The 21,532-nt window shown below is 52.3% G+C and overlaps 1 protein-coding gene across 1 annotated transcript; it reads right to left on the reverse strand.

Moving 5' to 3' along the window:
* Positions 1-886: 886 nt before the first annotated feature.
* Positions 887-21,192, reverse strand: CTSB (cathepsin B). The gene is made up of 10 exons (XM_081269097.1): positions 21,040-21,192; positions 9,938-10,088; positions 9,270-9,355; positions 7,674-7,788; positions 6,853-6,971; positions 5,294-5,379; positions 4,919-5,062; positions 4,453-4,569; positions 2,196-2,324; positions 887-1,834 (listed from the first exon to the last, which is right to left on the reverse strand). The coding sequence occupies exons 2-10, from the start codon at positions 10,061-10,063 to the stop codon at positions 1,737-1,739; spliced, it is 1,020 nt and encodes a 339-aa protein (XP_081125223.1). The 5' UTR covers positions 10,064-10,088; positions 21,040-21,192; the 3' UTR covers positions 887-1,736.
* Positions 21,193-21,532: the final 340 nt, after the last annotated feature.

The raw sequence follows: 21,532 nt of genomic DNA on the forward strand, positions 1-21,532 counted from the left end.
CAGTGCCTTCTGGTGCTTCATGAAGCACACCCTGGCGGGCTCCACGGGTGGGAATGGAGCTGCAGGTGGGTACATGGTGGAAGAAGAACCGGAGCGGAAGCGTGGGAGCAGCGGAACTGTTAGCAACTCACTGAGGTCAGGAATATATTTGAAATTGCAGGAGTAAAGTGACTAGGAATTTGTGGCTTGAATAACCCTGTGAAACACTTTCTAAGTACTATAAGGAGTACCACGAACTATTCTGTAACCTTCACCAGGTTGCTGTTGCAGTGTGGATCAACCCAGGGCCTCACGCACTGGTAGTTCTTCCACTGACCCACCCTCTCAAACCAGGTTTTTAAGAGCTTATTTGATGTAGCCTGATTCCTAGCTTACTAGAAGACAAGCTTCCCAGGTGGGGAAGGGAAATAACTATGGGCAGGCAGGTGAATGAGTGCTGATTATTGTAGTTTCTGGTTCCCTCAAGAACTGGTGCACTTGGTTATGATACTTCACTGGGCGTTTGTCCCAGCAATATAAACTAGTGACAAAGGGGAACTCAAAACACCACACACAGGCTCTGGCTCCACCCTGGGAGACGTGTCTCCTGGGAAACAGACAACCTGATCTGAAGACCAACATGGTGCTGCACCTTGAAACCTCAGCAGATTGTGGGCTTGTGGGTGAACAGTGGAATACAGCTATGTCCTTACCTTTGAGCAGGGATAAGCTTGTCAAGACAGAAGGGTTGATGAGGATGACAGGGAACCAGGGAGAGACAGATGCCCTGAATTGAAAACACGGCTGGGGAGCAAGCAGTTTCCAGAAGGCTAAAGACCACAAGTGCACAGGCCAGGACCACAGGGCCCCATCCGGAGTATACTGAGGCACCATCGGCACATTTCACTAAAGGAGAAACCTTTTATTGGCACAGTCATTCCTTGTTAAATTGACAGGGTGAAGATGTAATTTTTCAAAAACAGTAAAAGCTGATTTCTCCTAAACTAGTTTCAATGTAGTAGTCAAGGTCAGTAGGTCAGCCAGCAAATCATGACCACTTGATTTGCTTTAAGCCATTGGGAGACAATCTGTAAAAACGAGTATAGCTCTTCCAGCTATTAGATTTGTTCATTCACATGATCAGCGGAGGTGCACAAAAAATAAAACTTCTATTAAAAAAGAATCAGCCAAGGACAGAACCAGAGAGGGCTTACAGCACTACCAAGGGCCACGGATGCAGGCGCCCTGCGTCGACGCGGCTTTCTCCAGAGGATTGCACGCCATGCCTGCTACGGACCTGTGGCATCTAGAAGGCTACTTGCTTAGAGGTACTGCTCCGCGCGGGCATTTGTCCTGTTGGGACTCCACAGACCCTTCCTTTGGAAAGCCTGCAGCCAAAGCTGGTGGGTCTGTCGCTGCTGAAGATGCTTGGACGAGGGGTGGGAGGGTGTTGCAGCCAGAGCCGGAGCAGCAGGCACTACAAACAGCACTAGTCTACGGGGAAGACTCGGGGTGCACTGTGGCCATTGTCCACTGAACAGGCTGGGAGGGAGCAGGAATGGACACGTTTCCTTGGAAGACAGTTCTACCGGGAAGCGTGAGTTTGGCCTGATCCAGTTCTTTAGACCCTGTCTACAACTTCTTGTACCTTATGTGAACTCAAAGAATAAAAGATATTCTTGCCCGCATCTCACCCCCAGACCAGTTGGCTATGTTTAGGGAAACCCCCAGGACTGGCCAGCCAGGCCTGCAGCAGACTAGATCTTTGCCCAGTATTGGTCAGTGCGTGGGATTCCAGCCACAATTTCTGATTCAATTCCACAGTGATCCTCTCCTCTGAGGATTTTAAAGAACCCTGGAAACAGAAAGAAAGGTGCTTTGAATGTATGCCTTAATTTCTGATCCTTGTCAATAATTCAGACTCACTCCAAGGACTGAGTGAGTCACCTGCCCCCTGCAGCACCACGGTGCTCTCAGCTTCTGGCCCAGCAGCCGGGCCCTCCCCTCTCCAGGCTCTTTCACCAACCCCAGGTCACCTTCACAGCCTGGTCCAGTGGGAGCTGCTGTGCAGAGCTTCCTGGAGCCACGGCCCGGTGCACACCACCCTCTCAGGCTCCGAGGCTGTCTACCTACATGGAGAAGTCCCAGCCCACCAGCACCCAGTCTGTTCTGGCTCATGACTCCCTATCTGCAGCAGGAAGGGGGCTGCCACTCACCATTGTCACCCCAGTCAGTGTTCCAGGAGTTGGCCACCAGCCAGTAAGGGATGCCATTCTCTACCCCCCAGCCAAGGATGCGGATGGCGTGGCCTCCCATCATCTCTCCAGCAACATGCTGGTACACTCCTGAGGAAGGGAAAGCCAGTTCAGACCAAGTCCAGGCCACCATCCCGCTCCACAGCACCCCGACTCAGCTAGCCACCCCCAGCAGCAGAGACAGGCCTCCCAGCCAGACCCTGGGTTCCATTGACAGAATACAAATAAAGGGCTAGAACACCACTGCTCCATCAGAAGACTCCAGGGGCTCCCGTGATATAGGGAGATAATCCACACGTGGTTTTGGGTTTTGTTTTGTCTTGCAGTAGAGGATGGAACCCAGGGCCTCATGCATGCTAGGCAAGTTCTCCACCAATGAGCTAAAAAGTGCTACCTTTCCAGCACTATTTTTTTTTTTTTTTGAGAAAAAGGAAAAAGAACATTTATTGCTTTGCTAGCAAAGGAGAAACACAGGGGACTCCTGTCCTGTCCCAGAGGCTGTGATTCTGCCCATCAAACAGGGGGCTTTTTAAAGAGGTGATTCAAAGGTCACATTCCATGTGTTCTCCTTTGGATTTGTAATTCACTTGTTATTTTGTGAGACAGTCATTTCTGAGAGCTTCTGGTACCATCCCCAAAGTCTGGATTACTTCCTTTCTATGGTGAGTGCATACTCAGGGAAAGATAATCTGCCTAAAATGGGGAAGAAAGGTAATTCCCCATTTCCCAGAGATTAGGGAGGGGGAGAGATTAGGGAGGAGCAGAGAGAGAAGAGGAGAAAGAAAGTGTCCATTTAGAAAATAAGCTGCAGTAGCAGAGCATCAAGGGCTATATTCAAAGCATAAAGTGGTTCTCCAGCACTTTTAAAAATTATTTTACCATCCCAGGCTGGCCTTAAACTTGTGATCCTTCTGCCTCAGGCTCCCGAGTAACTGGGATTACAAGCATGTGCCCAGTACCAAATACATTTTTAAAAGCCCAACACACTCAACTATGTGAAATATTGAAATGGAATCCAACAAAAAGATTTGTTGGTTGATTTTTAAAAACAAAAGGTCTAATCATTAAGTTTTTTGTGTGTGTTTCTTTTGGTACTGGGAATTGAACTCAGCGATGCTCTACCACTGAGCCATATCCCCACCCTTTTCTTTTCATTTTGAGACAGGGTGTTGATAAGCTGCTTGCTAAATTGCTGAGGCTGTCTTTGAATTTGCAATCCTCCTGCTTCAACCTCTGGAGCCATCAGGATTACAGGCATGTGCCACCACATGTGGCTTTCTCTAATGACTAACTTACAAAAGAAATTTACTGCTAAGTGACCAATTATCTGTTTTACATCCTGGGATTCTGTATAATTATGGGTTTGTCTGTCAAGAGTTTTACACAGCTTGAAGAGTTTTTAAATTGCTGCTCTGGGGTGCATTGGAGAGGTGAGGTGGGAGGAGGATGGGTCCCTGGTGTTGGCTGATGGGAAAGATGCTGGCCAAGGAGCTCAGAGATCTGGTTAGTCAGGCCTTCCCTGGCAGATGAATCATCTGTCAAATCAGAAACATCTTTAGTAACATTTAGAGGACTGTGTAAGTATTGCCCTCATGACAATACTTATTTTTCTTGCCCAGCTCATCTTCCTTTGTTCCAAATTGAGAGCACTGGTATTACATCTGGTTGAATGTAAATAAGAGAAAAGTAGGAGCAAAGGCAGTTCACCTGGACTGGGGGGCTTCTAAGGAGCTGACAGGGACAGGGTCAGGAATGGGAAGCATTCGGCACCACCCAGAGCAAGGTATTTCCTTTATTCATCTCTGGATGTCAGGTGTGACACTAGGTCTTTGTAAAGACAAAAACAAAAATGATTGAAATAGGCCACTCAGTCCCCACTGTTCAAATGTGGAGACTGATGAAGGACACGGGCCAAGGCCGGAGGGACCACTGCCAGGGAGAGGGAAGGTCCCAGAGAGGAGAGCTGAGCTGGGCTTGGATGAAGAGGAATTAGCCAGACAAGTTCCTAGAGAGGGGTGTGGGATTCTATGTGCAGAGATGAAGGAGGCCAGCACAGCACAGGTGGAAAGCAGTGGCCACAGGTGGCTGGCAGGACGGAGGGCGGACGAAGGGAGGTCGGGCAGCCCTCCTCCTCAGGAGCCCCAGGTCTTCCTCCGGGCGAGTCCTGCTGACCCCTTGAGCACCTGCCGGCTGAGCCCTCCACCCGCTGCCTACACACCTGATTTGTAGGTCAGGAAGTCTGAGAAGACGGTGAAGGCACCCTCCACTGGGCCGTTTTTGTAGATCTCTGCCATGATCTCCTTCTCGTTACTGGAGACGCTGTAGGAACTGTACCCTGGAGGGGGAACCACACCAGCTGGGTGAGGGTGCCACCTCAGCTCCCACAGGCAGTTATCTGCTGATTTACAGCAGGAGGCCAAGAAAGGCTTCCTAAGGAGTGAGCTGGGCCTGGAGCTGAGGACCCCAGTGCTCCAGGATCGGCTACCGGCTCACACAGTAAGGAATTCGGTCCCTCGCAGCTCAAAAGGGCTGAAGCTGCATTTGGGGTGGAGCAAGGCAGAGTGTGGGGGTGTGAGGCGAGGAACTTCTGTTCCTTTCTCCTTCCCAGTGTTCCTGGACCCTAGGATCCAACGGCCCTGGTCTCTGCCTCCCTTTGGCTCGTGGCAGATCCCAGCCCACCTTACCGTAGTGCTTGTCCTCCTTGTAGGATGGGGCGTAGCCGGGCTCACAGCTCTTGCTGCATCTGGGAGTGTCCCCCTCTCCTGTGCACTGGGGCCGGGAACCGTTGACGTGGTGCTCACAGGGAGGGATGGAGTAGGGTCTGCAGCCTGATGGACAGAGTGGACGAGGGGGGTCAGCCTACCACCACCACGGAAAGGCCCTCAGGCCAGCCCATGCCTGCAGCCCTGACCTGGGGCTGACCCTGTCTGGAGGGCTGCCTTATCTGTGTCCGTCTTCCCACCCAGCCCTCTGCCCTCCATGGTCCTTCATAACAGAAACAAAAGCCATCCTGAGGCAGGGCTTATGGAATCCTCTGGCAGACAGGAATGCACACTCACCTATGTGGGAGTCATACAGGCCACCAGAAACCAGGCCTTTTTTTGTCCAGAAGTTCCAAGCTCCAGACGGATAGCCTCCATTACAGCTAAAAAAAGAGCCTTGTGTTAAATTCAGTGTAAGAGAAGTTCCGGCTGTGCACAGACCACTGCCTGGTCACACATTAAGGTCACTGCTGGGTCCACATGCCCTAGCACTGGCATGACTGTCCTCCCAGAGCCCACCAACCCCCAGTCACCCTCCCTCAACTTACTTCTTCAGGCATCCAACCAGGCTCCCATCCCTTCCCATAACCCCCCCCTCCCCCTGCCCAGAAGTCAGGACTCTTACAAACTAGGCTCTAGGCTTCCTTCTTTCTGGAATGGTGATTCTCAACCATGCAGGATATTATAATTCCCCAAGGTAGAGGAGTTCCAATCTCCTCAACTGTATAGTTTTTGATTTTTGAGGTTTCAGTTACCTGTGCCACCAACTGTGGTCTAAAATGTTCAATGGAGAGTTCCTGCATTTCCTAAGTTTTAAATTATAAACTGTTCTGACCAGCGTGATGAAATCTCACACCATGCCACTCCAGTTGGCACGGAATGAGAATCATGCCCTTGTCTGGAGTGTCTGTGCTGTATACACTACCTGCCCATCAGGCACTTAGTAGCTGCCTTGGTCATCAGATTCACAGGTCTTTTTACAGTGCTTGTGTTCAAGTTATTTTACTTAACAGTGGCCCCAGAGCACAAGAGTGACAATGCTGACAATTCCAGTAGGCCAAAGAGAAGCCATAAAGTGCTTTATTTAAGTGAAAAGGTGAAAAGTTCTGAACTTAAGAAAAAAAAAAAAAATCAGATGCTGAGATTCCCAAGTCTCTTATCCCTGAAATTATAACGAAAGAAAAAGAAATTTGTGTTGGTTTTGTCTCTGCAAAACTTATGGGCATAGCAAGTGCTAAGTGCTTAGTTAAGGTGGAAAAAGCATTAAATTTATGTACAGGAAAAAACAGCACATACAGGGTTCAGTCCTAGCCTGGGTTTTGGGCATCCATGAGGGGTACTGGAGCGTATCCCCTGTGGGAAAGCAGGGACGAATGTACTAGGAAAACCCACCAGTGCCAGAGAGCGATTCACTGGTGTGCAGTGAGGCCCAGGCACGTTTCTGTAACTCGGGTCTTTCTATGTGCAGCCATGGATGTACACCACTGGTGTGGGCCCAAGGCCGGACGTTAGCACTGGTGAGCCCCTGAGTTAGGGATACAGCTCAGTGCGATCCACCTGGGGCCCACTGTCTTGATTCAAAATAAGAAAACAACCCCAAGGCAAGTACATTTCCATGAACAGGAAGAAGGAACAAGTGAGGAAACACCAGTCCTAGGTTCAGAAATTTAACGGCATTTTCTGAGACCATGTTGGCCAGGACCCTCCCCTCGCCCAGCTCTGTAGGCCAGACAGTGGCAGCCACTCCCGGGTCTGCTTCCACTCCTCTGTCTCAGCCAAGAAACACCTTCCCTCCCCTAAGAAGTCCTCAGTTCATTCTGCACTAAGACCTCTGTGTAAAGGTGCCCAAGACTCACCCGTCCCCACACTGGCTGCCACAGCAGGTGAGCATGTCCTCTGCAGACACCTCCACATTGACGTGCCCGTTGGTGTGGATGCAGATCCGATCAGACATGGCCTCCACAGCCCCAAATGCCTGCGGGAACAAGTCCTGCCCAGTGAGGCCGCCGCCACGCCTGACCTGTGGCGTCTCCCGCCATTACCAGAGAGGTCTGCAGACCTCGTGGATGGCCAGTCTCTCTCAAAGCCACGTGTGGCTCTAACTCAGCTTCCAAGCAAAGACCAATCCACCTGAGCCTCTACCTGGGGACTCAGCTCACTTCTGAAGCAAACACAAACACACAGCTCAAATACTGCCTGGTTTCACCTAGAGCAGGCACTTGGAGAGCAGCAGGAGTCGGTGTTGGCGGCAGCCCCCGACATGGAGGTGAAAGGAGCTCTGGGAGAGGGTGTGGTGGCTGCGCAGCAGTGCCCGTGTACTAACGCCACTGAACTGCACACAACAAATGTTAAGATGGTGGCAATTTCTGCTATATGTATTTTACCACAACTCAAAAACAAGGACAGCTCATTGACAGAGATGGGACACTCAGGAAGCAGAGCAGTGGCCAGCGCTGCCAGTATGTACAGGGACTCGCCATCTGCAGGGCCCACAGCCCATTCATTCCTCCACCCAATCCTTGCCACAACTCCTGACCATGACACCATCACTAGACTGATGGGAACTGATTCTGAAAGTTAACGTCACTTGCCTGGTCACAGTTGGTCCCTCCCCAGACTGTTGACCATTCCCCCACCCGTTCTGCTCCTGCAGCAATCCTAGCCAACTGGGTCTTACCCAGCAAGAGCCACAGGAACCCTGGTCTCTGATCTCTTTGATGGTTGGACAGTTGGGCCACTGTTCCCGAGCATCGAAGCTTTCAGGCAGATTGATGTCCTCAGCGAACCGAACTCTGGACAAAGGAAGGTCTTCATTACAAACTGTCACCTTGCAATTCACCCCCCAAGATGCAAAGGCTTCTTGGTTAAGGGCTGCACCAAGAGAGCAAGTGAGGGCTGAGATGTGCAGAAGTCCCTCATAGTCTGGTTTGTTGGTAGTGGGAACTGAACACAGGGGCATTTTGCCACTGAGCTGCATCCCCAGCCATTTTTACTTTTTCCCTTTGAGCCAGGGTCTCGCTAAGTTGCTGAGGCTGCCCTCAAACTTGCTATCCCCCTGCCTCAGCCTTCCGGGTCCCTGGGATTACGGAGGTGCACTAGGAATCTTGTAACACAGAACTTGATCCCATGGCTCAATGCAATCTGGCATTCTGTACGCTTCTTTCTAGATATTTTTCAACAGTTCTATGTCTCTTGCTTCCTCTACCCACCTTTAATCCTAAACATCTATCTAGATGCTTTAAATCATTTTTAAAATTTATTTTTGTGATTTTTTTCTGGGTTCTCATTTCATATAAAAGGTGTACTGGAACAAGACGACACTGGCTGTGAGTAGAAAAGTATCTGGGATTCATTCTATTTTCTCTTTTCCTTAAAGAGTCATTTAACTGTATGCCAAGACAGATGTGCCCCACCCTAGGTTTCACAGTCTGTGAAAAACACTCAAATTCTCACCAGGCGAGACGCACACACCTGTAATCCCAGCGGCTTGGGAGGCTGAGACAGGAGGATCACGCTTTTGCCAGCCTCATCAATGGCAAGGCGCTAAGCAACTCAGTGAGACCCTGTTTCTAAATAAAATACAAAATAGAGCTCGGGATGTGGCTCAGTGGTTGAGTGGCCCCGAGTTCAATCCCTGGTACTCGCCCGCAAAAAAAAAAAAAACAAAAACAAAACACATTAAAGTTCTCCAACCACACGGCAGATGTGGGGAACACATCCTGTCACTGCCAACATCCTCAGCCCTGAGGAGTCCTACAACTTCACTTTTCCTCTCTATCTCGCTGCGATTCTCCAAATGGATGCAGTGCACTTCCCACTTTCCGACTTGGAATGGCTAAAAATGAAAACTGTGCTCTTCTTACAGCCCTAAGAGCTCAGGCTGGAATAGAAATGATGAATTCTATCACCCTTGCCTTGCTGTAAAGAGCAGTCAGGACAGTCAACCGCCCCACCCTCAGGCAGCCACCTGTAATGAAAAGCTCCATGAATATGCCCTAGGAGAAGAACACACGGGGCACATCCTATGGCTCTCCGTAAGAGTCTCCTTAGGTTTTTCAGAACGGAGTTCACCGAGACCCATCTGCCATCCTGCAGCCTTGTCCTAGGCTCTAGGACACCTTGGAGATGCCCATACTGGCCGGAGGTGTACCTTGAGGTGTCTCGGCAGCTCTGAGGGGGACCGAGGGCGGCTTCCCTTTCCCCCTCCACGGTCCCTCATGGCTGCTGTGGCCCACAGGCTGAGAGTCGGGGCTTCTCCAGGCACAGCACTTACCTCTCGGGCAGCCGGGGCCCACCCAGGAAAGTGCCACACAGCCTCTTCAGGTAGCTCACGTCCACATTGTGGAAATTGCGTCCCGCCTGGAAGAGAGCCATGCCTGTGACTGTCCCCTACCAACCCAGAGGTTGCTGGCATGGGGTAGGCGGGCACGCTGCCCACACACAGGGTCCTTCCTCCTCAGGGAAGGCCAGGGAGACAAAAGAACTGGAGAACCACCAGAGCAGCCCATGGGCAGAGTGCAGCTCCCAGACCAGGTGCCTTCTCCATCTGCTGACAAGAGACCCCCATGCCCCACCCTCCGCCCTGCACACGGCTCACTCCTCATTTCTTGGTTCCCACAGTCTTCAGGGATCAGCAGAAACCAGCAGTGGTGGGAGAGGGCACTGATGGAGCACAGGGCCTCCACTGCGGGCTTCTTGGGCTCCCTGGCTGTGGAGGGCTGGGAACTCAACCTACTCCTCCATGCCTCGGCCCACCTGGGGACACTCGCTCATGCCTGTCCCCATGCCCACGGTGCACAGGGAGAGAGGAAGCGACCATGATCCTAAGCTTTACCTTTCTCACACAGAAGGTCCTGTGGCCCCATTGGGAGCCATCCGAGTGCACAGGCCAACCCCCAAGGTGACATAAGGACAGACACAGGAAGCAGCCCCGCAGCCCACCTGCCATGTGGTGTTCTGCTTGTTGATGTAGGTGATCAGTTCGTCTGACAGCGGGTGGAAAGAAGTCCTGCCCTGGGCTCTGGTCAGCACCAGTAGATAGCAGAGAAAGGCCAAAGGCCACCACATTCTGGAAACTGGATCCTGAACCCACCTGGAAAGGACAGGAAGTGGGGAGTTATGATGGGTCCCACGCTACACACCAGGGCGCTCCTCGGGCAGACAGCGAGGCTCTCATCCTGGCTCTGCCAGGGGCCCCTTTGTGAAGCCTGGGGTGACGGCAGATGGACCTCAGGGGTCTATGGTGTCCACAGCATCCTCCACTGTGCCCATGCTCCCGCCATGCCTGATGGCTGACATGAGGACACAGACAGCCCGGGGGCTGTGCCGTGACTAAACTGAGCCCAGGGCCCTCTCTGCTACGTCTGAACTGCATGGATCTGTTCAAGAGTTGGAGAGGCCTTCCCAAAGTGAGTGATCTGAAAGATGCATGTGTGACCATGTCCTGAGGGAAAGCCAACGGGGCAGGCAAACACAAGCGTGGCCCTTGCCAGTCACAGTGGAGATGACAGAAAAGCAGCTTCCACCAGCCACCTGCTCCCGCGAGCCCAGCTGGTTTGCCCAGTCAGCCAAGGGCTCTGCTTCCAGCCTCGGAGATGGGCCTTCTGAGAGACCACACCTCCCACCTCAGCCCTTCATCTGAGGACGCCAGCATGAGTCAGGAGGCCGGCGACTTCCAGCTCAACATGAATCACCCTCTCGGGCAAGGAGCTAACAGAAGCAAGTGTTTCCTGGCCGACACCTGCGGCCTGGCCAGGGCAGGGAGCGTGGGCGGGCTGGGCGGCTGGTCCCCGGGCTCCTGAGAGCAGCTCTACCTCCTCAAGGTCAGGCTGTGGCAAAGGCCCCGAAGGGCCTGTGACTTAGTGTCAGTGCAACACGCGCCTCACAAGGAGACCCACCCGTATGAGGGAAGAGTCAAACTTCACCATGGCTTAACTCAAGCCCACTGTGTCAGCTGGCAGAGAGGGCAGGCCACGCTCAGGGTTCTGACTGTGAACATGTGAATCACTAACAGTCCAACAAGTTCAAGAATGATTCTTCTGGAAGAATACACATGTGAGGAGAGAGAGATGTTCTGGAAAGAGCTCTGTGGAGGCCCTCCAGGATGGCACATGGATCACAATCGTTACTTTCTAGTGTGTGTGTGTGTGTGCGCGCACACGCGTGTGTGGCACTGAGCACTGAATCCAGGAGTGCTCTTCCACTGAGCACACCCTAGACCTTTTACCTTTTATTTTGAGACAGGGTCTTACTAAGTTGCCCCGACTGGCCTGGAACTCGTAAGCCTCCTGCTCAGCCTCTCAAAGAGCTGGGATCATGGGCATGTGCCACCATGATGGCTGCCTGCCAACTTTTAAACCTGTGTGCTGTGACTCACACAGGTTGACATTTAGAAAGTTACTATACAGACACACTGGCGTCCAAGTGAAAAGACACAGGCACACACACAGCTGCTCACTAAATAACTCTCTCGGTAAGACCAGAAGCAGAGTCAATGTCTAATAACAGGTAATTGTTAAATCATGGTGAACGGCCAGGTAGATGACAAAGCAGTCGCTGAAAAGTGAACTAGCTGCATCATATCGTACTGATAGAGCAAAAGCGCCCAGGTCCTACTGTTACGTGGAAAAGTGAGTTGCAGACCATCAGTAAGGTGAGCCTGTTAAGCAAGGAGCATGGGTAGGTGCCGTCCTGCAGCTTCGGGCAAGATGTGAGGGGCGCAGCCAGGCCTGGTGGCACAGCCTACCATGCCAGCTCCCTCTCAGCTACTCGGGAAGCCCAGGCAGGAGCAGCACAAAAGCTGCCAGCCTGGCAATGAGCACGATCCTGTTTCAAAATAAAACAGCGACGATGAAGATGATGCTGATGGTAGTGACAGCTGGGGGTGCAGCCCAGTGGTGGGTGCTTGGAGCCCTGGGTTCAAGCCCCAGTATGGGGGGAAAAAGTCAAAGAAAATATACAAAAGCAGTAACTGCGCCAGGAGACCATACTGCTATGGTCTGAGTGTGTCCTCTACAGGGCCACGTTGCAGGAGCTTGGCCTCAGTGTGGCCATGTGAGGAGGTAGTGTGACACACAGGAGGTGGGGCATGTGGGAGGCCTTAGTGGGCTCTGCTCCAGTCTCTGGTTTCTCCTCTAGCCATGTAATCTCTCCCTATCATACACAATGCCACCATGATGCCATCTGCTGTGGGGTAGCCCAGGCCAACAGGGTCCTCGCCAGAGGCCAACTCCATGGGGCTGCCTGGTCTTGAACTTTCAGCCTCCAAAACTGTGAGCTAAATAAACCCCCCCCCCCCTTTTTTTTAAATGAAAATGTTCTTGGGGCTGGGGATGTGGCTCAAGTGGTAGCGCGCTCGCCTGGCATGCGTGCGGCCCGGGTTCGATCCTCAGCACCACATACCAACAAAGATGTTGTGTCCGCCGATAACTAAAAAATAAATATTAAAAAATTCTCTCTCTCTCTCTCCTCTCACTCTATCTTTAAAAAAAAAAAAAAAGAAAGAAAGAAAATGTTCTTGTATTTCAAACTGTTTCTTTTAGGAAGAATCGTAGTAATGCTGCCAAAGACCCTGAGTCACCAAATTGGTAAACGATCAATTCTGTAATAATCTCCAAATGCATTCTCCATCATCCTCTGCCACCAATGAGGCTTCCTCCCTAAAGACTGCCTGCTCAATGCCCTTAATGTCCCCATGTCCAGTGACTCATGGGGAGGCTCCCTTCTCATGTGATCATGTGCCAGCAGGCCACATGGCCTGCAAATTGAGGTAAATGTGTCCAGCAAAAGTCGGGCCCCTCTGACTTACACTGGCATTTTAATCTTTTCTCAAGACAGTGGGCACTGGTGCAGAAACACCAGAGTGTCCACTCCTTGAAAGTGGGAGTCTGGGTGAACAGATGACAGGTCTCCAGGCTTGCTCTCTCATCTCTTGTATATGGAGAATGAGTGTCCCCAGGTGCCCCCGGGAGGCTCGGCATCTGCTGAGATGGGAAACCATAAGCCAAGAGAAGGATAGGAGCATTTCCATGGCAACCTAAATTTTAAAATGGGATTTCTTTGGTTTCTGTGATGGCAGAGAACACAGGCACTCCCATCTCCCAGGAGGCCCCCAGTTCCTGCAGCCCCCTGCACTACGCCGGCAGGGAGACCCCGTGCTCACTCCTCTTCCTGTGGTCCCACTGCTCCTGTGAGCTGGAGCCACAGCTCAGCAGGGACCACCCAGCGCCCTGCCCACTCACAGCAGGATAAGCACTTGGAAGAAGACTCCTTTCAGCCCTGTACCTGTGGCACAGACTTCGGGGGGCTACCAGCTGCTGTCGCCTGGTGGTGAGGACAAGCCCTGGTGTGGAGGCAGGAGACCTGCATTTGTGCCTCAGCTCCACCACTAACTGGCACTGGGGGCACCAACCTCTATGGAGCCGCGGTTTCCCCACCTATGAAGTGGATTAGTAGGTACCATGTCTCTGGTGGCAGCTGTATTTGAACCGAGGCAGGGCAGAAGCCCCTGTGTGGTGCCGGCTGTACACACAAAGGAGTACAGTGCTGCTCACTCCAACAGGCTCCATTTCCCTTCACTCCTCCCTTTCCCCCACCTCTAGCATGGGCCAGGTGACTCCAGTTTACCCCAAACCTACCCCAAATACCTCCACATGGCCAGAAGAATCTGCATTAAAACAAGCTTCTAAACCGGGCACAGTGGCGCACACTGATCCCAGCTGCTTGGTAGGCTGTGTAAGGAGGATCACAATTAGCAAGTCTCTGTCTCAAAATTTAAAAAGAGCTGGGGCTGTAGCTTAGTGGCAGAGCACCTCTGGGTTCAATCCCTGGTGCTACCAAAAAAACAAAACAAAACAGAACAAAACAGAAAAAACCACCTCAACAACAACAAAACCCACCAAAACCATCACACACGAACAAAAGCCCCTCGGTTCCAACCCCAGAGAACCTCCACATCTCATGTCCAAAGAGGCTTCCATTTTAAGGGTTCTGAGACTGCTGAGAGCCCATCTCTGAAGCCAAATGTCCCCTCCTAGAGGAAGAGACAGATACCCTGAGAGCAGGCGCAGTTTCACTCTAGTGAGTAGCCAACTTCCATTATCCCAACACTGCTCAAATGGCAATCCCTCTGGGAATGCGCAAGGGTGCGAAAGACAAGCTCAGCTGCTAATACCCTGTCATGGGTTCCAAGGTCTTTGCCAAAACAGCAATCCACTTTCACTTCCCCTAGTTCAGGCAAATGCTTTCCTCTTATTTCTCAATTCAGTGATTTTTTAAAAAATTACACAAGATGAATAGAAAGTCCTTATTTCAGGAGGGGAGGGGGCCCAAACAGGAGGAACACACTTGCAAGCTGTGGGCTACTGTTATTTCTAGTCCTGGTCAATGGGCTTCCCAGCAAGATCTGGAATCCACTGCACCCCCCCACCCTTTTCAAGTCAGTCTCTGGTGACAAGATCAGGCCCTCCTTCCTCCCCTGGCCAAGCCCATGTAGCACTCAATGGTTCATACATCCCACTGGTGTCCTGAAGAATGCTGTCATGTGTAAAGAAAGGGTTTGTGGTCAAGTGATCCACTCCCACAGCAAAACTGTTCCCCAGACACCCTAATGACTTCCCAGGACAAATGTGAAGTTTGGGACTCTGGAAGGAGAGGGAATGGACGTCAGGAGAGGAGCTAACGCCAAGTCGTAGGGAGCCTTATGTATGTCCTGCCATCCTAAAAGAGTGGAGTTGGGCTGCCAGCGAGCTTGAGGAAGAAAGCTCCCCTCCACTGTTACAGAGCCCTCTGTTGAAGGACGTAGGGGGACAGGCCATAGGCCCCTGAAATTTCCAGATCAGAAAACGTGAACGGACACCCAGAGCAGATTTTCCCTAATATCCTGCTCTTCTGCCCAGCGGTGCTGTGAATCCTGTAGACCTCTTCCAGGGGTCTCTAAAGAGTCCGGAGGCTTCAGCCAGGGGTGGTGGTGGCTCAGGTCTACATTCCAGCAACTCGAGAGGCTGAGGTAGGACAATCACAAGTTCAAGGACAGCCTCAGAAACCTAGCAAGACCCTGTCTCAAAATAAAGGGGCTGGGATGTAGCTCAGTGGTAGAGGGCCCTGGGTTCGCTCCCCAGGATGGTGGGAAAACACAGATGCACCGACAGTGCCTGCATTCTGAAGTAACCACAAACCCAGGACTGTGCCTGGAGGTGGCAGAGCGACTGCATCAGGGGAAGGTGGGAAATGAGGAGGAGGGTGAAGACTTGGTGGGACCGGGACAAAGAATATTATGCGTTTCTTTCTCTTCCATAAAAACTTGGCTTGGTTCTCACCATCATTAAAGGCAGCTGTTCAAGTTCCAACCTCTTCAGTACACCCACAAAACAAGACCATGCGGATCCTCACAGCCCCTCCACTTCACTCACCCAGTTATTTATACCTCAAAGCTGGAGCAGCCTGGGGCAGGGGAGAGGGTAATCTCAAGGACGCACTGGAGGCGCAGGAGCCTTCCTTCTTTGCTCTGAATCACAGCCTTGATGTGGTCTTTGGTGTTTTATGTCTTTGCTCCTAAAGGAATTCTTGGTTGATCACGTTTAAAATCATATAAAAACAGGCTGGGGGTGCAGCTCAGTGGTATAGCCCTTGCCGCGCCCACACGCACACATGGATCCCAGCCCTTGGCCTCATCTCTCTCCCTATGAGCAGGCAGTGGCTCCCTTGGAGCCAGGCTTGATGTGGCTAACTTCTGCCTGGCCCAGAAAAGGCATCCAAGCCAGGAACCAGCAGCACCACTATCTAGTCCTGGAGACTCCATGGGATCCAGGAAGAAGGTTCCATATGTCACCTGAACCTTTCAGGCCATTAAGACACTTCACAGGCCACCCACTTGCCAGTCAACTTCCAAAATAAGTCAATCATTCACACCAGGTGCAGCAGGGCCAGCCTGCTCAAGCCACTCTCCCACACGCCTGGAAACGTCCGGCTACAATGCCCACAAGTGGGACGCTGAAGATCAGCCACAGCAAACCCACACCCTGCACAAGGAAGAAAATCACAACCCTGGGACCAGAACAGTGGACACCACAAAGGCCCTCAGCAGTTGAAAGAAATGTTTATTGTTGGTGGGAAACCAGACAATCTTACTGAACAATGTTCTGGTTAAGTTCTGGAAGATTCTGCTCCCAGCTCTGAGATGCTGACAGGGGCGATACATTACCCAGGCCTGTTTCTAAAGTGGGCATCTTGCAGAGCTTTTAGAGAGCCTCTGAGACCTAAATGAGATTAGTGTCTATGCCTCTCAGCTGGCCGGACAGGGCAGCTCCCTGAGGATGGGGCAGGCGACACTGAGCTTCCTGGCTGGCTGGGGGCTGGGACTGCTGGACATGAAAGCCAGCAAAAGAAAGGTGTGTCCTGCAGCTGGGTCCTGCTGTCCCCTGGAGAGGGGGGGCGGGGAGTAGTACAGGGGTAGGAACATATGGTTCTTGCAAGGCAGACCTGAGAGGGAAGGAGGGGCCTCCCTGCACCGGGAAACCTCACCCCCTCTCCACTGGTCACTGAATAAGCATCTCCTGCTTGCAGGGCAGAGAACACCTGCTGCCCCGGAATAATTATCTTCAAAAGTATCCCAGTTTGAGTGAAAAATTATGACTATTCCACTATTGGTGACGTACTTGACCACCTTACTGCCCAAACCCCAGTGGAGTCAAGTAAACCAAGAATGAAGGGCAGAGGGCTCTGGAACTCTGACTTGGTCTGACACACCCTTGACTGAAGGAGGCCTTGGCTGGCAGCCTCTACCCCCACCCCAGGACTTGTGTAAGCAGGAAGCCATGTGACTCCTCTGTGACATGCCCCGCCCAAGTTCAGGTCAGCAGGTCAGAGGGTCATGAGGCAGCCTGACCCTACCCAGGCTGGGAGGCAGAATATCTGCCTCTTCTCTAGGGCTCTACCACCTAGGTGGTACCAGACCAATGCTCAGCCAGCCCTGTTTACTGACAACGTTAGATTATCTTGACCAGACCAAAGAAGTTACTGGCCTGGTAAAGAGAGATAAGGGTTAGAATTGAAATCCACGTGTCCTTCTCAGCACCAGCATTCATAAAAACATCAGTGCTAGAAAAGGACCCCAGTCTTGTATAAGGCTTCTACTTTGCAGGTGGGAAAAACTAAGGCTTGAAAGACCATGAGCAATCTGTGAAGGAGCGCACCTACCTGAGCAGGGCGGATTAACTGTCAGGGATGAAATTCTACCACAGTCTCCTAAGTGATGCAACTCATGCTGCAGACTGCGGGTGGCCCAGCTTTCTTGTCTGTAAAGAGTAAGACTGCAACCCTAAACCTCACACATAAATGAGAAAACGTGACCTAACTACACAGTTCAGACACCTAGGTCAGGACCTAAAGAACTCTGTGAGGGTTAGCTGTTCACAAACACCTCAAAACACACAAAGGAGCCAGGCATGGTGGCTGTAATCCCAGCAACTCGGGAGACTGAGGTAGGAGGATTACAAATTTGAGGCCAGCCTCAGCAACTTAGTAACGCCCTAGCAACTCAGGCAAGATTCTGACTTTAAATAAATAAATAAATAAGGACTGAGGATGTGGCTCAGCAGTAAAGCATCCCTGGGTTTAATCCCCAAACAACAAGTAAATAAATACACAAAGGGAGCCAGGCACAGTGGCACACACCTGTAATCCCAGCTACCGGAGGCTGCGCCTGCAGGGGCTTGAGATTGAGGACAGCCTAGGCAACTTAGTGAGAATCTGTCTTGGAAACAAAAATGCACAAATGCTACCAATGATCAACAACAAAACAGGAAAAGCCTCACTATTATTGATGCTTTTCTAGGGCAAAAAATAAAACTTGAATTTCTAGTCAGGAAATTAAAACAGGTACCATTTCAAACCTACTAGATTGGTAAAAATTGAAATCTGGTAAGAGCTAGTATTGGTGAATAGGAGGAACAGGAACCTCCACACTGCTGGGCGTGAAACTGAGACAAGCCAGGTGCAGGTGCACGCCTGCAGCTCGGGAGGCGGAGGCACAAGAATCAGGAGTTCAAAGCCAGCCTCAGCAACCACAAGACACTGAGCGACTCAGTGAGACCCTGTCTCTGAATAAAATACAAAAATGGGCTGGGGATGGGGCTCTGTGGTTGAGTGCCCCTGGGTTCAATCCCCAGTACCAAAAACAAACAAACAAACAAACAAAAAACCCCACAAAACAAGAACAACAACAAACACCAAACTGAGACAGTCACTCAGGAGGGCACTATGTCAATATCCAGCACAATAGAATACGTGATGAGTCACATGCCTTGTGACCCAGCCTTTAATTCTGCTTCACTTTTGCTTCTACACAAGAGAAACTCTTGAAAGTAACTGGGAGATTCAAAAAGATATTTACTGTAGCACTTGAGCAATAGTGAAAAAGTAGGAAAACCAGGCTCAGGCAGGCCTATAATCCTAGAGATTTGGGAGGTGAGGCAGGACTACAAGTTTGAGGCCAGCCTAGGCAACTTAGTAAGACCCTGTCTCTAAATAAAAATAAAAAGGGCCCAGTGTGGTGGCATACACCTGTTATCCCAGTGGATTGGGAGGATAGCAGGTTCAAAGCCAGCCTCAGCAATTTAGGGAGGCCCTAAGCAACTCAGCAAGACCCTATCTCAAAGTAAAATATAAAAAAGGGCTGGGGATGTGACTCAGGGTTAAGTGCCCCTGGGTTCAATCCCTGGTACAAAAAAAATCATCATCATCATCTCCCCTGGTACAGAAAAAAAAAAAAAAGAATCTGTCCCTCATATAGGGTAACATACCATGTGTATTTAATGTGAATGAACTAGAGGCTGAGGATGTGGCTCAGTGGTAGAGCACTTGCCTAGCACGGTAAGGCCCTAGGTCAATCCCTACAACCACAAAAAGGAAAAAAAAAAAAGATGAATGAACTACATTAGATCTGTTAACAACACACACTTTATAACAACATTGCTATGGATTGATACAGAGTAGAGGAAATTCCAAGGAAGCCCAGGAGAAGTGTAAGAAGAGGCCTGCAGAAGCAGAAACAATGTTCCTCTGAAGGAAAGCAGGTGCAGGAGAATAACTGACCCCCAGAAACCGCTGCTCAGAGGGTTAGGGTTAGGTTTACCCCGGAAGGCCTCAGGTCTGCAGAAGGAGGAGTTAAGGCTTTAAGTTAAAAAGCAGAGAACTGGGCTGGGAGCAGCAGTGCACACCAGCAGTCCCAGCAACACTGGAGGTTGAGGAAGGAGGATTCAAAGTTCAAAGTCATCCTCAGCAACTTAGTGAGACTCCATCTCAAAATAAAAATAAAAAATGGATGGGAAGGGGCTTTGTGGTTGAGCTTCCCGGATTTAATCCCCAGTACCCAAACAAACAAACAAAACAACAACACCAAAAAGCCCTCAAGGGAACAGGTGTAGGGACTACCAACTGCAGCAAGCAGGGCACACAGATCCCATCAGCCCCACCATTGCTCTTCAGGTGAATCATGCAAGTGTTTGGTTTCTACCCCCTTGACCTTCAAATATTCCATTTCATATAGTTCAGCCTCACACGTCTAACAATTTCCTCACACCAGATCATGAAAAGTAGACAGACCTGTGACTCCTCCCAAGTATTTCCACCCCTACTACAGAAGGGCCTCAACCCAAACTGCTGAATCAGCACCACAGGGCTTTCAACCTGGGGCCAAAGGGCTTCCGGCCCCACTACCTGCCCAGTCTGAAACAGGGTTGTCCAGAGTTAACATCAAGAAAAGTCCATTTGAGCCAGGTCTGTGGGGTGTCCCGCTGGGCCTCAAGGCAGGCGGAGGAGGGACCTGCACTTTTGCACCAGGCAGTACCCTGAAAGGAGCAAAAGCGGCTCTTCTCCAGGGTGCCTTCAACTCTCTTTGGGAAGTTCTTTCTCTAGGAAGTTCAAAGGTCGTAGGTCACCATCACTAGGACCAATGGGAAGCAAGTCTCCACTGAGAAAAGGCTGATGGGGAAGAAAAGAGCAGAACAACCTCCCAGGCCTCTTCACCTTCCTGCAGATTCACCAAGATGAATGTACTTCAGCCGTTCTCTCGCAGAGGGAATGACCCCTATCTCCCTGGCCCACTCACTGGTGTGGGAGTCGTGGGGCTGGGGCTTCCTCAGTGCCTGGCCGGGGACTGATGCAGGCGCCTAAGAGCCAGGTCTAATTCACCTCATCCTGGCCTGCCCGCCGGCCTGCCCTGCGGAGGCCACCCCCCAGTGCTGCACAGGTACTACCCCCCCACCCCCGCCCTCCAGGCCACTGGCTGAAGGAGGGGCTGTGCCCCAGGCCGTGAAGTACTCCTGGCCCCCAACCCTCCTGGCCTGAGGCTGTCCCCCTTCCAGGAGTCCAAGAGAAGCACTGACCACGTCCTCTTCCCATATCCCGAGAGCAAGCCCGACACAGTCCACCCCAGCCCGACCTCCACTCTTCCTGTTTGTTGGCTAACTCTTCTGGCCCGCTCGCCCCAGCCACCCGGGATCATGGGATCCCAGGTTATGTCTTCTGGGATCCCATGAATTGTGTGGGGTTATGTGCTGAAAGTCGCCGGGCAAACTCTTTAGAAAGAAAACAAATCCAGAAACTGAAGGAAAACAGATGCAGGTCGATACCATTATCTCAGCAATCTGTGCCGAGGACCCGAGGCCAGGGCTGAGGCCGAGGGGAAGAGAGACCGGCCACCGTCGCCGGGATCCGGGCCCAGCTTCCCCGCAGGCTCCTCCCCCGGGGCTCCCCGCAAACTCCCCAGCGCCCCGGGGCCGCCTCCGGCCCGCCCAGGGAGACCGCCCCGGGAGACCAGCCCTGGGGAGCGCGGCCCGGGTGCACTGCGCCTCCGGCTCGCCGGCGGTCCAGCCCCGCTTCCCGCCGGCCGCGACCGCCACCCCTGCCTGTCCCCCAGGACCCCGCGGGAAGGCGCCTGGGCCCGGCTGGGGCCGCAGAGAGGCCCAGCCTCGGCGCCCGCGCGCAGCTGGCTCCCCATCCTCCGCCAAGGTCACGTCTGTGGCGCCCCACGCCCGGGCACTCACCGAGCGCAACGCCGAGAGCCGGGGCCTGCCGTAGGGGAGCAGCGAGCTCGCGGAGACGAAGGCGGAGCCGGAGCCCGAGCCGCGGTGGCCGCCCCGGCCGCTCGCCCCTATTTAGCCTGCGCGGCCCCGCCCGCCCGGCTGGCTCACCACGTGACGCCCCGGCGCGCCCCGCCCCGGGCGCCCCGGCCTGCGCCGCCCACCGTTCGCTGCTCCCTAAGACCCTGCGGGCCACTGGGACTTTGCGCCTGGCGGTCCCCCGGGATGCCAACCCCTGCGGACGGGAGCCGTCTGCGGCAGAGTGGCTGAAGGTGGTCCCCAAGGTCTCCACCCACCTGGAGAAATTCTCCAGGGACCCTGCGCCCCACACCGCGCTTTCAAAGCCGCCGGAGCGCTGGGTGGGGCGCGGCGGCTGTGCTTACTTCCTTGCTGGGGTTGGGGATGGAGACGCCGGCTTCCTAGAGCACCCTTTGCATCTTGTAGCCGAATATTCTGA

The sequence above is a fragment of the Spermophilus citellus genome (genome assembly GCF_964194105.1).
Source record: "Spermophilus citellus genome assembly, chromosome: 16".
NCBI lineage: Eukaryota > Metazoa > Chordata > Mammalia > Rodentia > Sciuridae > Spermophilus > Spermophilus citellus.

Bases quoted from the DNA above. Each gene is read 5' to 3' on its own strand.
- CTSB (XM_081269097.1), bottom strand. From the start codon at position 10,063: ATGTGGTGGCCTTTGGCCTTTCTCTGCTATCTACTGGTGCTGACCAGA. The intron at 6,972-7,673 runs GTAAGACCCAGT...TTGTTCCCGCAG, and splicing joins GTTCCTGTGGCTCTTGCTGG to GCATTTGGGGCTGTGGAGGC. The intron at 5,380-6,852 runs GTGAGTCTTGGG...CTCTTTTTTTAG, and splicing joins GGCAGCCAGTGTGGGGACGG to CTGTAATGGAGGCTATCCGT.